We start from the raw sequence: 14,429 nt of genomic DNA on the forward strand, positions 1-14,429 counted from the left end.
AGAAGGACCTGTATACCCTGTAATGACATTCAACTGTTTCCAGTTAACGTGTTCACATGCGGAATGTCCAAAAAAAAGTGTTTCTTTAGCATTCCCCAGACTCTTGTTCCCCCTGTCCCAGCTTTTTCAAGCGTGTTGCAAGCATCAAATTCAAAATGAGTGAATATTTGCAAAAAGAAAAAAAAAAAAACAACAACAACAACAAAGTCTATCAGTTTGAACATTTAATGTCGTGTCTTTGCAGTGCAACCTACATTTAAGTTTGTGGTTGTAACGTGATACAATGTGGAAACGTTCACAATAATTAAGGTTAACGCATATCGCAGCATAGGTAAAATATTTCGGGAAAAGTGTGTTTTTTTTGTTTTTGTTGTTTATTTATTTATTTATTTATTTATTTATGTGGTCTTGGTAATGGTGCGGTTCTTTATGGTCAGGCTGTTATTCTGTAATGGGAAATGTGACATCAGGAGAAAGGAATGTCTTGCAGCAGGCTGGAATGGGAATGGGAATGGGGCGTTTCGGACCGGACTTGACTTTGGGCGGAAACAAAAACGCGTCGGCAGCCTAACAATCCGCAGACAAAGGAGCGGGAGAGAGAGACGCTGGGAACGCCTGGAAGCAGGATTAACTGGAGTCCTGTTTGTCATTTAGTTTCAGTATAAGGATTCTGGATTTCGAGAACAAGATGTTTTCAGTAGATCTAAAATCTGTTCTTTTGGTTTGTCTGTTTTCTGCAGCATCGGCTTCAAACAGCAACGGTGAGAAAACTTTTATTTCTGCTGACGTTAAACACGCGTCAAACAACGCTAATGATGTCTCTTTTTGCACCTTAATAAGCTTATTTTGGAAGCCACTGTTTTTATATCACATCCTGGAGAATTTTCACGTTTAGGAAAAAGATAAAGTGATTAAGTGGCTGTTGATTTGAACGTTTTCACTTTAGAGAATAAACGTAGAGGGTAAATGAAAGATTATTCGACTTTTATTGAGTAATGATCTTTTTTCGATTTTTGTTTGGTGTTCGAAATGGGAAAACAGGGCATGTCCAAGGTTGAATGTGTCCCTAAAGGCCAGGGGTCTGCAATCCAGAGAGCTATTTTTGCCCTCAGTCCCCTTAAAGAAAACTCCTTCAGAGCTGCAAATGTTACCTGACCTTTTAAAAAAACACAACTTATTATTTTTGATATCTTCTAAAGGAAACTTCTTGTCGTTTGTAAAGAACCACTATTTTATTTCTGTTTTTAGGCATTAAAATAAAGAAAAAAACATAAAACCTTTGCTAAAAGAAGATGGCTAGATTTTCCTCTATGGAGTGTTGATATTTAGGCCTACAGAAAATCATATTTTTAAAAAAGCCTATAGTTTCCAACCTAATGACAAGATCTACAAAAATGTCTTCTGTATGTTTAGTGTCATTCTCTTGTTGAACTTTAATGCAGTTGTTCAATGAAAAAACTGCATTTGTAATTATATCTAAATTTTACCAAAGTTTTGAAGAGCCATTGTGGAAGGTCCAAAGATCCAGTTGTGACCCTGGAGCCGCAGGTTGCAGACCCCTACCCTATCAGATCATTGTACTGTACATAAGGCACCGCAGCAACACCATGTTGATTTGTTTGCAAATTTTGCAGTAAACATGTTGTATAGGTAACTATATAACCCAGAATGAAAGTTACCTAAAATCAATTTTCTAAATTCACTGTTTGACAAATACACCGGTCAGTTTGTATTATTTATTTAACAAACGGCGCGTGGCATAAAGTGTTTAAGCTCCAGGTCAATCTGCCCCTTCAACAATTGGTTCCCCTATTTTGTATCCATGTATAGCCTTTATGTCCTTTCCTACTTCTATTTTGTTCATATAAACAAACCATTTTTTGTAACCATGTATGGAACCCATGGTGTATGAGTTTATTTCCTGTTTTTAATATAAATCATCAAGATAAATGGTCACTAAAATGCCTGATTTCTCAGACTAATTGACACATGGTTAATAAGAAACATCTAGCTATAGTCAAAACCATTTTGTATCTGAGAAAGTCAGTTCAGAAACTACTAAAGCTGTGAAGGTATGAAAGGGCAAAAGGGTGAAATGAGCAGCACCATCTGAGATATGCAGGAGAACTTCCCTGGGTCCCTAATTAGGGGCTTAGTTTGCCATATGCCTCAGGCTGGCTCTGTATGAACACATAAAAATAAACATGCCACAGGCTCAAAATCAAAATGAAAGTGAAACAACAAATAAAATGATCTGATCTGACCATCAACAGTAATTCTGTTTGACAAAACTAATTGGAGTATGTCAGCAAACAGTTAAAAGTTACCAGGAAGTCTTTTTGAATCATAAGTTATCAAAATATATTTAGCTGAGACCTTGAACTAAGAAAAACAATATTTATGCTTAAATAATTTCTGCTGTTATTCTGTTATTTAGTTTATTGAATGGTAAATAATACAGATCCTGATTTTATTTTTTCTTTCTCCAGCCACAAAACCACGGACCTTTGTCCTTGGTCCCGGCTTATTCACAGATGAGCCAATAAGTTTTCCTTCTGATTATGCTGATCAAGATGGGCAACCAAACCCTCCTTCAAACCGTACAGGATGGAATAGAACAGTTTCAAGATTAGTTCTCTCTGAAGAGGCATTTCTGTTTCTGACGGGCCCTGTTTCCACGATCCTCATGCCTTCCTTCTACACCTTGGTGTGCTGCATCAGTGTTCCCATCAACCTCTGCGCCATACTGGTCTTCACACGGGGCATCCACCCCAAGAAACCTGCAACGATCTACATGCTGAACCTGGCCTCCGCCGACCTGCTCTTTGCCCTCATGCTCCCCCTTAAGATCCACTACCACTTTAAGGGTAACAACTGGATTTTCGGTTCGTTCCTGTGCCGAGCAGTCACCGCTGGTTTTTACTGGAATATGTACTGCTCCGTCCTTCTCATAGCCTGCATCAGCGTGGATCGGTTTCTTGCAGTTGTCTACCCAATCAATTCACTGTCTTGGAGGAGGCCAAAGAATTCCATCATAGCCTGCATGACCATGTGGGTCCTGTCCTTCACTGCCTCTGTGCCGCTCATTGTCTCCAACCAGACTGTTTACATTATGCAATTGAACATCACCACCTGCCATGACGTCCAACTCTTAGAGGAGATTTTTTGGATGAAGAAGTATTTTATTGGCATTTTTTTCTCCCTATTCTTTTTGCCTTTTATTGTCACAGTGGGGTCCTACACAAAAGTTATCTGGACACTGAGCAGTGTGCCACACGGGCTTTCAGGTTGTTCACGCAAAAAAACAAGAGCACTGGTGATGGCCTTGACAGTGCTGGTTATTTTTGTGCTGTGCTTCATGCCCACGAACTGCCTCCTGCTGGCACACTACTTTCTGTTTAAGGAGGGACTCAAGAATGCCATCGAGGCCCCTGACAGCTCTTACGGACTCTACTTAATGTTTTTGTGTTTGGGCAGTCTGAACTGCCTCCTTGATCCCCTCGTCTACTACTTCGGCTCTTCCCAGTGTCAGACACAACTGTCCAGCATGCTGAAATGTAGAAAGTCGACGAAGAAGGGCAGCATCACCCATACCTCGTCAGACTCTTGCAGATCCAGCACCAGACCCATTCTGAAATCCGGCCGCACGAAATCCTCTAAAATAACATCATCAGTAACCAAAACAGACTCGTTAGAAGCAAACCTTGATAGGCAGTACAACAAACTGCTTGTCTGATTGTTGTCACACTGAGCACCACTTGGTGGGCCATTTTGACTGAATCTCACATGTGACCTTTAACGTGCAGAAAGGCAAAACTGTATAGTTAAGGTTAATCCAATAAGTGAGCACTTAGTGTTAAGCACTCAGGAGAAATGTTTCTCCAGAGATTTACTTAAATAGAAGGTAATCAAACTTCTTGTGCTACTAGAAATACTCGAAATATCTATCTTTCATGAGGAGTAATCTACACTGATCTGGCATCTGTGGCATATGAAGCTAAATCTGATATGAAGCCGAATGTAGAAGTGTAGAATGATATGTTTAATTTTTTGCACTGTACATTTACATTTGCACATAGAATATTATTCCTTATTCCTTAAGTTCACGAACAAGCTGTTACTTTTAATGCTTTGTTTTTTGTGTATTCCAGGTTTTAAGATGAGCTTAGTTTTAAGCACTGTGCAAAGCTATCAGCCATGTCTTTTTATCGTTTTTCTTTAAATAAATAATTGAGACTCAGCGTTGTCATGCTTTAAAGAAACAATATCTGTCTGCATTAAACAATGGTTTCTTTAGAAACAGTCTAATGTTGCCACCTGCTGGGGCAATATGTAAGTTTTAAGTAAGTCAGTGAGCACATATGATCTTTCACTACATAAAATAAATAAAATCGGTCAAGTACAGATGCATCTGAAGAAATTCAGTTATAATTTAAACTTTTGTTTATTTTAGTAACATGGTTACGGAAGAGTATTAGGGCCACTAAAAAAATAAAAAATACAATTCTGACTTTAATCTCAGAATTCTGACTTTAATCTCAGAATTCTGACTTTAATCTCAGAATTCTGACTTTAATGCAGGTGAGCCCTTGGAAGCATCTGTGTGCAACCAGCTTCATCGCCTGAGATGTGAGTCGTGCAGGGGAACGTCCAGCAATCTTGGGGAACATGTCAGATTTAAGTGACTTTTTACGTGGCTGAGGGCTTCCTGAAGATGCCATTTCATTATTGGAAGAGCAGAAGGTGAGTAAAACAACAGTTAGTTTAGTGTCCAAAACGGCACCAGCTGTTAGCATGTTTGTTAGCTTACATTGTTAGGAGGAATAAACGTGTTCCACAATGTTACATCACACGCATTGAATATAGGGTTATTAGCTGCTGATTGCTGGAATTATCCCAAAAGTGTTGGCTGTGTTTTATTTTATTGTTCTTTGTGTTGAATGTTTTCCAAGGAAATTAACCAGTATGCTTTAGCGCCTTCTTTCACCATTGTATGTCTCCCTAAAACAGTATATAGCTTTTATGCTATTTAAGTCAGTATTTTCCTATTGGCATAAGGGTGATCTTAACACTGATTTGCAGGGAAGACTTTGAAAAAAATAATTGTGTTTTCTGTCTGTTTTTGTGCAGATTGATTGGGATGTCATAGCGCTGATGGATGACGCAACTCTGGCAAATTACATCCCTTCCTATGGAGACCGAATTGCCCTCTTCAATTTCTGCAAAAGCAAACAACCACTCTCAAAAAGAAAACAGGGTCTTCTGCAGAAGCTTCGTGAGAAAATGAAAACCAAAAAGGAAAGTCCAAAGGAAAACACCTCGCAAGAAAGAACAAGACAGACAAAGAAGCAAAAAGTAACACAAAATATTGAGATAGGATGGATACATAGTGATGGAAAAATAACCAAACAGGTGAGATCGAAACAGCGAGGTGGGACTAGAAAAATTCAAATGGCCACTGATGCTGAATTAAAAGATATTCTTCATGAAGGAAATAAACTTTTTTTTCCTGATGGCATGTCTCCTAAGGGTCCTGAGACAGATTTTGAGTTTGGCACTGATCAAGTTGTTCTCAGACCTGCAACCAACATCACAAAAAGTCTGCCAACTGCTGAAATTTGCTGAGGATTTGTCTCCAAAGCAAAAAGATGTGGGAAATCATCTCAAAAGATTCATCAGAGAGCTGGATGACATTAAACTTCAGAAATGTATGCGATTCTGCACTGGATCTGATCTTATAGTAACAAACAGTATTTTTGTGGAATTTCAAGATATGACGGCATTCACAAGAAGACCAGTGGGTCACACATGTGGAAGTATTCTGCAAATAGCTGACAGCTATGACAATTTCCCAGACTTCCGTTCTGAATTTAATGCCGTTCTTGAAAGCAATGTCTGGGTAATGGACATTGTTTAGACAGCTACTGCAATCCACTACATTTGAATGATTCATGCAGACTAGAGCAGAGCTGCAAAGAGACATAAAGAATATGTATTTTGAACTTATGAAAATTACGCCTGTTTAAAACAAATCTGAGCAATTGTCCATTTATGTCAGAAGACCAGTTTTGACTGAAATTATTCCAGTTTCTTTTATCATTCCTAGTTTCACACGACACAATGAAGTGGTAAAAAAAAAGAATGAGTACACTGTTTATTACTATATCCAGAGCTGTCTTCACCAGATCTGAGTTCTCCTGCTGCATGAAAGAAACCTGTAGCAGCAACAAGAAAAATTATTTCAAGAGATCTAAAGAAAATGTAATGAAGCTTCTTTTTTAAGCTTCTTTAGTGCCTCATGTTTTGTGGCAGTTTAGCTAAATCAAATACTCTTGTAAGTAAGGAGTCAGACTTAATTAATCCAGATATTTTATTATTGGGTCTGGAATAAAACTCAAACATTGTTACATTGTAAATGTTATCTGTACAATTTTACATATTTGAATTAGTCATGTCTGACAGTATGTTTTTTTACAGCTTATGCAATTGTTAGCTAAGTTAGGCCGAGGTTTCAATTTTTAGTATTTGCTGTTAAAGTACAATTGAAAGTTACAGAAAATATATTTATATATTTTCCAGTATTTTCTAAATGTCATATTGATTCTAAGCATGTGTGTTTCTCATCCACCAATAATTCACTGCATAATGGATTCAGTCTGTTTTGAAGAAATGTACTGGTTTCTAATGTTATAAATAGAAAGTATACAATGCAGTGCAGTGATTGGTGAACAGAAGATATCCAATTTTTGTTTCTGCATTTCCTCAACAATTAGCACTTGTTTTATCTCTACACCCTAGATGACTCGTTATTTTTGATACCACAAGAGCAATAGTGTTAATTTTTTACACTGTCACTGATGTATAACACAGGGTTGTATTAGATCTAGTTTCTGTTTTTAAAGGTTGGCTCATTCTAATGGCCATGTTGTTGGGATTAGCAAGAAAATGTTTCTTGTAAAATTTTGCTAATAAATGTTACTTTAAAATAAAATTCTATCATGGTTTTTAATATGTTGATCTAGCTCCTTATCCATTTGAACAGGCGTCAAATCTATCCCCTTACCTCCGGCTTTTAATATGTGTTGGCTGTAAATGAAAGAAAAATTTAACATGTGGCTTGGCTTTCATCGACCAAATTAAAGACTGTGTGCAGCTAATTTAATTGAGAGAAATATTTAACTTTACAGGATAATGAATAACCCTAAGGTAAATCATTTATTGTGAGAAAATGAAGAGAATGGAATCAGAATTCAAAAGAAAGTGCTGAATGCCATTTATTTGTCTTTAACATGTCATTAGAAAAAGTTAGATACACATTTGATAATTGCAAATGGTTTCAGACTTGATGGGACAATAACCTGGAACTTCTTTTGGGCACTGTTTTGTCACATAGGTGCAGGGATGCCCTGGGAAGCCCTGAAGAGGCTTGATAACAAGCTATTCATTTTATTCAGGTATGATGGAGAAGGGATCCACCTAAAAGATGAAGGACAGTAGCTCTCGAGGGCTGGACTTGCCCCTCCTCCCCGAGTTAATGCATGGGTAATTTGCTGATACACACAAGGCTTACAAATATCGATCTGGATTGCCAGTCATGAATAGTAAAAAAAAATGTTGGCAACAGAATGCAACGGATAGCTAGTGAGTTTATACTTCACAAATGCTTGGCAACAAAACAGTGATGTTTATATTTAATGGAAGGCAGGTTTACAAATTTTATAATATCCTTTTTGCTGTACTCGTACTGCCATTTAATTCACATTTCACACACACATTGTCATTGGATTTTATTTAACAATACAGAATTGTGTTAGAAGAAAAAATACATTTGTCTATGCAGCTGAAAGCATAGCTAGTTAGAAGAATTTGTTACATAACTGATGATCACATCACACTATATTTGACAAGTAAGAAATGAGCATGGCTACTTCTAATGACTGAGTGTAAAAGTAAAGAAAACTATATATTGGGGCAAGATGTCAACCAAACATTTTTTTACTTTGATCAGTACAATGGTAGCTGAAAGACTAAACTCATATCAAAACACTGCATTTACATTATACCAGTAATAACCATTAATATTCTGACAGAATGATGTAAAAAATGACATGTTTGCTTGCCCCCAAAATGTCTTTCATTTGATACAAAGCAAGAATAACTGCATATAGGGTACCTGTAAGACATGACAACTACTCACATAATCAAGATAAACAGAAACACAGTTTTTTCTCTTTTTGACTACAGAAATTTCTTAAACCCTTTGGAGTATTTTTTCTCTTAACCTTATATACAGATCAGCAGCAACAAGTGGATCTCTTGGGGCATTCCATTCATTTTCTACCATAAGCAGACAACAAAGTTCAAACACTGTTTCATCGCAGGGATATTGGCCTTTTGGTGTACACTCTTCCATGCACACAATGATCTCATCCATGAAAACAGGTTTCAGTCTATCCTCAGCCCTGTGCAGCTCTGGAAAAGAATACATCACTACTGGTCGACCCGATGATGCACCACCACTTGGCCTGATTTTGTGTGAGTTCCATGTGTGCACAACGTCATCAAGTTCATCCTGCATAAAAACAGCACAGTGTAAATGTATAAAACAGATAATGGAACAATAACTTTTCCCAAGGTTGGGGCTTATTAAGTAATTAATACAAAAAGAAAGTGACATCTAATACCAAGCACAACAACAATATAGCACTTTCAGCAAACAGCACATGCACACAGAGAGGTGCAACACTTTAAACTGTATGATCCCTAATTTCATATGTAGGATTAACTTACTGATAAAACTGCTTTCTGAAACCAGACCCAAGGGAGCACTGGGGAACAGACTCCCTAATAATTTAAAACATTTGGCAATAAAAACACATTTGCTCCATGCACATGTGCTGAGAAAGGTGTAGTTATGTCTAATGATAAAATAAATTCCATCAAATTATTAAAATGAAAATAAACTCATTTTATTCACAAAAGACCTTTTGATATTTCTAAAAACACTACCAGAACATTTACATGTTCAACTTTTGAAACAGACATTACAGAGCATGTGTACACCCTTTTATCTGAATAAGATTAAGAAAGCAGAATTGGTTAAGATTTGTGTCCAAAATGTCTCCAGTGAAGTGACCATCATCCTGAAAGGTTTGAAATAAGCTCATCCAAAACTGTGCACTCTGTTTGCGGAGGGTAGCCTACCAACCTTCTATGCGTTGGTTGGCTGTACTTCTTCCATAAACGAAACTTTTATCCCCTGTAAAACTGTCTGTGTGGTTTCTCCGCAGAAACATCTGCATTTGTTCGACACATCTATTTTCTGTGCCTCTGTCAGCACGTATCCTCTCTGGACATCCATTGATGCATGAAACTGTTTTCAGAAAGTAACTTGCAATCAATTTAGGGTCATTGTTTGTGACGTAAGCCTCCATCCATAAAACATAGCGGCTAAAACCGTCTATGCAGCCACTAATAGCAATGCCATAGAGTTTTAGTTTATCGTAGTCAACCATGTGCCAAAGTGCATTTGGTCCTTTGCAGTTGTACTGACGTCTCCTCAATCGTCGAGCTCGTCTCAGTTCCACACCTTGTGGGTCAGCCAATTTAATTATGTGTCTTACAGTATCTTGTGACACCACAATTCCACATTGAACTGCACGAAGATGTAGCCAACGATAACCTTGCATCTGACCACTGGTCATGATTTCTTGTTGGACAAAGACCATCACTTCTTCCAGGTCTGACAGATTATTCCTTCTGAACAGCCCAAGTCTTTTACAAATTCTCTTTAGAGTTCGAACACTTATTATAGTCTGATGACTGTGTGCTAAAATTGCAAGTATTTCTTTGATACTGAAAGAAAGTCTGAAGTACAGTCTGACTAGGTCATCCAAATCTGACATTTCAGGAACTGTGTCTCTCACTCTGAGAGGGGAACTCTTGGCAGAAGACCCTGTTTTCTTTTTGAGAGTGGTTGTTTGCTTTTGCAGAAATTGAAGAGGGCAATTCGGTCTCCATAGGAAGGGATGTAATTTGCCAGAGTTGCGTCATCCATCAGCGCTATAACATCACAATCAATCTGCACAAAAACAGACAGAAAACACAATTACTTTTTTTCAAAGTCTTCCCTGCAAATCAGTGTTAAGATCACCCTTATACCAATAGGAAAATACTGACTTTAAATAGCATAAAAGCTATATACTGTTTTAGGGAGACATACAATGGTGAAAGAAGGAGATAAAGTATAGCCTTTCAGTAAATGGACCATCCTCTACTTTATTTAAAAATGAAAGGATTGGATTGATTATCATGTCGGTACAATAACACCGATTCATTAATATACAGTCTAATAAAGGGTATTACACATAGAACACACAATGAAACATTGTATATCATTATTTGGAACAGCAATTGGATCATCCATCCATCCATCCATCCATCCATCCATCACATCATTTTGCGTTTCCATTGGTTGTGCGAACAACATCACATCACCCTGTGGTCAAAGTTCAAGGCGGCTGTGCTCCCCAACCAGCAATTTTAGTTTTACTGTTTTATAAGAAACATTAATGAGTGTATTAAGTTTGATTTAGTGAACTGTAGCCCACCATTTCCGCACCTTGGCGATAACTGCACTGACAACAATGAGGGTAGCTCAGAGTATAAAATGTAATTTAAGTCTTGAGCTGGCACATAAAACACAGAGCAGGAAAATTATTTTGTGATTCTGACATTTTAACAGTTTGTATATTTTTCCGACATTGTACCACTAACATAGCCTATATATCGTTATTTGCACAACATTAGTTGGTGCTAGCGAATGGTTTGAGAGGATCTTTAGCAAACCACAAACAGAACAACAATCGGGGATCGGCAGCTGTTTATGCAAGCCATCCATTTTCCTGATTAATATATATAAACATGTATTTCACCTTCAATTTCATTCAAGTTTCTCTCCTCTGCTGTACGAAAAGTTACTCAATTGAACGCATCAAATACATTTTTCATGTTGGCAGGTGGTCTATAATTCAACTACTGGTTAATTTCCTTGGAAAACATTCAACACAAAGAACAATAAAATAAAACACAGCCAACACTTTTGGGATAATTCCAGCAATCAGCAGCTAATAACCCTATATTCAATGCGTGTGATGTAACATTGTGGAACACGTTTATTCCTCCTAACGATGTAAGCTAACAAACATGCTAACAGCTGGTTCCGTTTTGGACACTAAACTAACTGTTGTTTTACTCACCTTCTGCTCTTCCAATAATGAAATGGCATCTTCAGGAAGCCCTCAGCCACGTAAAAAGTCACTTAAATCTGACATGTTCCCCAAGATTGCTGGACGTTCCCCTGCACGACTCACATCTCAGGCGATGAAGCTGGTTGCACACAGATGCTTCCAAGGGCTCACCTGCATTAAAGTCAGAATTCTGAGATTAAAGTCAGAATTTTATTTTATTTTTTTAGTGGCCCTAATACTCTTCCGTACATAGTTAATGAATTTAAAATCATATTTAAATTCTTCCCACATAGTGACATGTTCCAGACATTTATTTATCTACATTTTGAAGGAATAGGGTTTACAGCTAATGAAAACTTTTAATTTTAATATTATTTAAGACCCCATAGCGCTGCTGAATGGCAGTAAGAAATGCCCTGGGTTTGAATTTCAGGCAGGGGTTTTTCTCTATGGAGTTTTTATGTTCTTCCTGTGCATGCGTGGGTTTGTCAGGGTACCCTGGCTTCCTCCACGTCCAAAAACATGCATGTAATTTTAATTCACTAATCTAAGTTCCTTTTGGGATTGAGTATAGGTGTGAATGTTTTTTTTGTCCCATGTATCTTCGTGTTGCTGTGGGATGGACTAGTGACCTGTCCCTGCTACATCTTGCCCAATAAGTGCTTGAGATCAACACCAGAAACCCTGCAAGGATAAGTGGGTATAGACAATGGATAGACAGAAGACCAGTTAAAATAATTTTTAGTATCTTGTGGATAACTTTTTGGCTAATTCATAGACACCCTCCTCAAGCATGGTAAGTCACAAAAACCTAATTACAAAAGAAGGCGGCGGTTGACAAAGTACTGTATCAAACTATATTACTTGAAAGTTCAGTGGAACAGAGAATAAGAAAACGGCAAAAAAAAAAAAAAGGCAAGAGAAATGCAAGTTACAAAGTTAAATTGTATGCATTAACAGTGTTTAAAGTTTTTATGGTGTTTTTTGTTAGGAGTCTGAAATTGTATTTAGGTACAGTTGTAGATCCTTTATAAACAGGTCAAAAATCGATTTTCTCTTCATTCTTTTAATCTTATAAATCTGAAACTTTGCAAGAAACGGGATCACATTCATACTGCCCCCTGTGTTTTCGAAGAGTACTGCACAACGTCAGTGCCGAGCATAAACACCTACAGCGCTTGTTCAGGCTTGCGCGCCATCAGCGGAGTCCTGCGCGACACCTCAGAGCACGACTATAACTGAGCCTTAACTGTGGCATTGAGAGGATTGTGAAGCCAAGTCCGTGCAGTTTAAGGGGAGATTAACAAGGCATAGACTGCAGCTGGAGTTGGTGCTGGAAGACCCACCATACACAGACGTATCCAGGACATTGTCTACAGCTATTGTGTTCCTTGTGCCACTCCCCTCCTGAACCAAGGATAACATCAGAAGAGTCCTACTGGGGCTATGGAGAGAAAGGGATGGCATGTTCCTTAGTTGTCCAAATTTATCTTTTTGTTTAGGTGAAAGTAAAATTTTGATTTTGAAATAAAGGTCCCAGAGTCTGGAGGAAGAGTGAAGCGATGTTTTAAGTTCTGTTAGGTATTATTTAGTCAACTCAGAGGTAAGAACGATACAGTCATAGTTACTTGTGACAAGGGTAGCCCACTTTGCAGTGAAACTACAAAGTTTTGACACCCTATCTCTTTATTTATATACACAGTTCAACAGACAGTTCAGACAGGGTGTATGTGTGTGAGACGGAAAGGAGGCTGGTTCACACAGAGATAACAATGATCTCACACACACAGGGAGGAAGGCATAGTGCAGGTGCCTTGCAACCCAAGGTTTTTACATGAGTGATAACAAGTCCTCACACCCATCCAACAGTCCCTCCTTTTATCACAAGTAAAAACATTTAATATAAAAACGAGTAAGAAAAATACTTTGTATGAGCGAAAACCCACGGACGGTAAACAGATTATATTTTGTGGGAAATACTCATACGGCCCCGCCGCCCTCGGCGACCATTAAAAGTTAAATGTTGATTAATACTTGAAATCATAAAAATAAAAGAATAATACTTGAAATCATAAAAATAAAAGAATAAGAATAATTGAAATCATAAAAATAAAAGAATAAGAATACTTGAAATCATAAAAATAAAAGAATACTTGAAATCATAAAAATAAAAGAATAATAATAATACTTGAAATCATAAAAATAAAAGAATAATACTTGAAATCATAAAAATAAAAGAATTAAAAAATCTGCCCTGTTTATGTCATCATTGTACTTTTTCTCATTTCACTTAAGCAACAACTTCTTCCGATTTTCTGCTGTAAGGTTATTTTATGAAATACAATGTATGAGTACACTCAGGCTTTTGATGTGATTTATTTACAACATGTCATCATAATCGTCCCCTTCATTTTCGTGCATTTCTACCTGGTTCAGTGTTGCATATGCCACCATGAACAATACCAGAAATTCTGTAGGAATGGATGTGCGTCATGTTCTTCCGTCAGTGTTCTGAGATGGGTCCCGTCTGATGTCCATCTCTTCTGGTTCGGTATCACCTCCTGTGGATTCTGCTTTAGATAGAGAAAGAGTCCTGCTACCAGAATTAAGCTCAGGCTTATCAGTCCTGTCCACATGTTACAGAGAGCCATTTTATAATTGGGCGCAGATCAGCTGTTTTCTTCACCGGTTTGAGACGCTGGGCCATCTTTGAACCCGGACTTCCTCTGCTACCCCGTCGGTTGATCTGGCTCCTGTAACGGCAAAACTGGCTTACAGTGGCTTTTATGGATCCAGGAAGGCCTCTCTGCTATTTTCAGAGCTGTGGGCGTTGTCAGGAGTACTTGAAACGGCCCTTTCCACCAAGGAGTGCTCCAATCCTTCCGGTGGAGTGTCTTAATCAGGACCAGGTCTCCAGGCCTCATTCTGTGGGATAGGAGCAGAGATTATCGGCAGACCACTGGACATTTGTTCTTCTTTTGTCTGCAACATTTTATTCATCCACTCAGCTAATGAAGGTTCCTGTTGTGCTTTCTCTATTTCATTCATGTCAGAGGGCAGAGAAAACGGTCTGCCATGTACTATTTCTTTGAGAATACAAATTCACATCAGCAACTTGGTGTCACGTGATCTCAGACTCAGAATATAGTGGGTGGAGTTATACAATGATGTACAGTAGGT

At 37.9% G+C, this 14,429-nt stretch overlaps 1 protein-coding gene and 1 long non-coding RNA gene across 3 annotated transcripts; one reads left to right on the forward strand and one right to left on the reverse strand.

The window, feature by feature from the left end:
• Nucleotides 1–545: 545 nt before the first annotated feature.
• Nucleotides 546–4,240, forward strand: LOC124872990 (proteinase-activated receptor 1-like). Its single transcript, XM_047373444.1, has 2 exons — nucleotides 546–761; nucleotides 2,490–4,240. Exons 1-2 carry the CDS (start codon nucleotides 689–691, stop codon nucleotides 3,734–3,736), a joined length of 1,320 nt encoding a protein of 439 aa, XP_047229400.1. The 5' UTR covers nucleotides 546–688; the 3' UTR covers nucleotides 3,737–4,240.
• A 3,009-nt stretch (nucleotides 4,241–7,249) lies between these two features.
• On the reverse strand, nucleotides 7,250–11,453 carry LOC124872906. Of its 2 annotated transcripts, none has more exons than XR_007039387.1 (3): nucleotides 11,259–11,453; nucleotides 9,927–10,081; nucleotides 7,250–8,572 (listed from the first exon to the last, which is right to left on the reverse strand). It is a non-coding gene; the product is annotated as an uncharacterized LOC124872906 (long non-coding RNA). The 2 variants fall into 2 exon arrangements; XR_007039386.1 differs by having other exon boundaries at nucleotides 9,209–10,081.
• Nucleotides 11,454–14,429: the final 2,976 nt, after the last annotated feature.

This window comes from Girardinichthys multiradiatus, chromosome 8 (assembly GCF_021462225.1).
Source record: "Girardinichthys multiradiatus isolate DD_20200921_A chromosome 8, DD_fGirMul_XY1, whole genome shotgun sequence".
NCBI classification, from domain to species: domain Eukaryota; kingdom Metazoa; phylum Chordata; class Actinopteri; order Cyprinodontiformes; family Goodeidae; genus Girardinichthys; species Girardinichthys multiradiatus.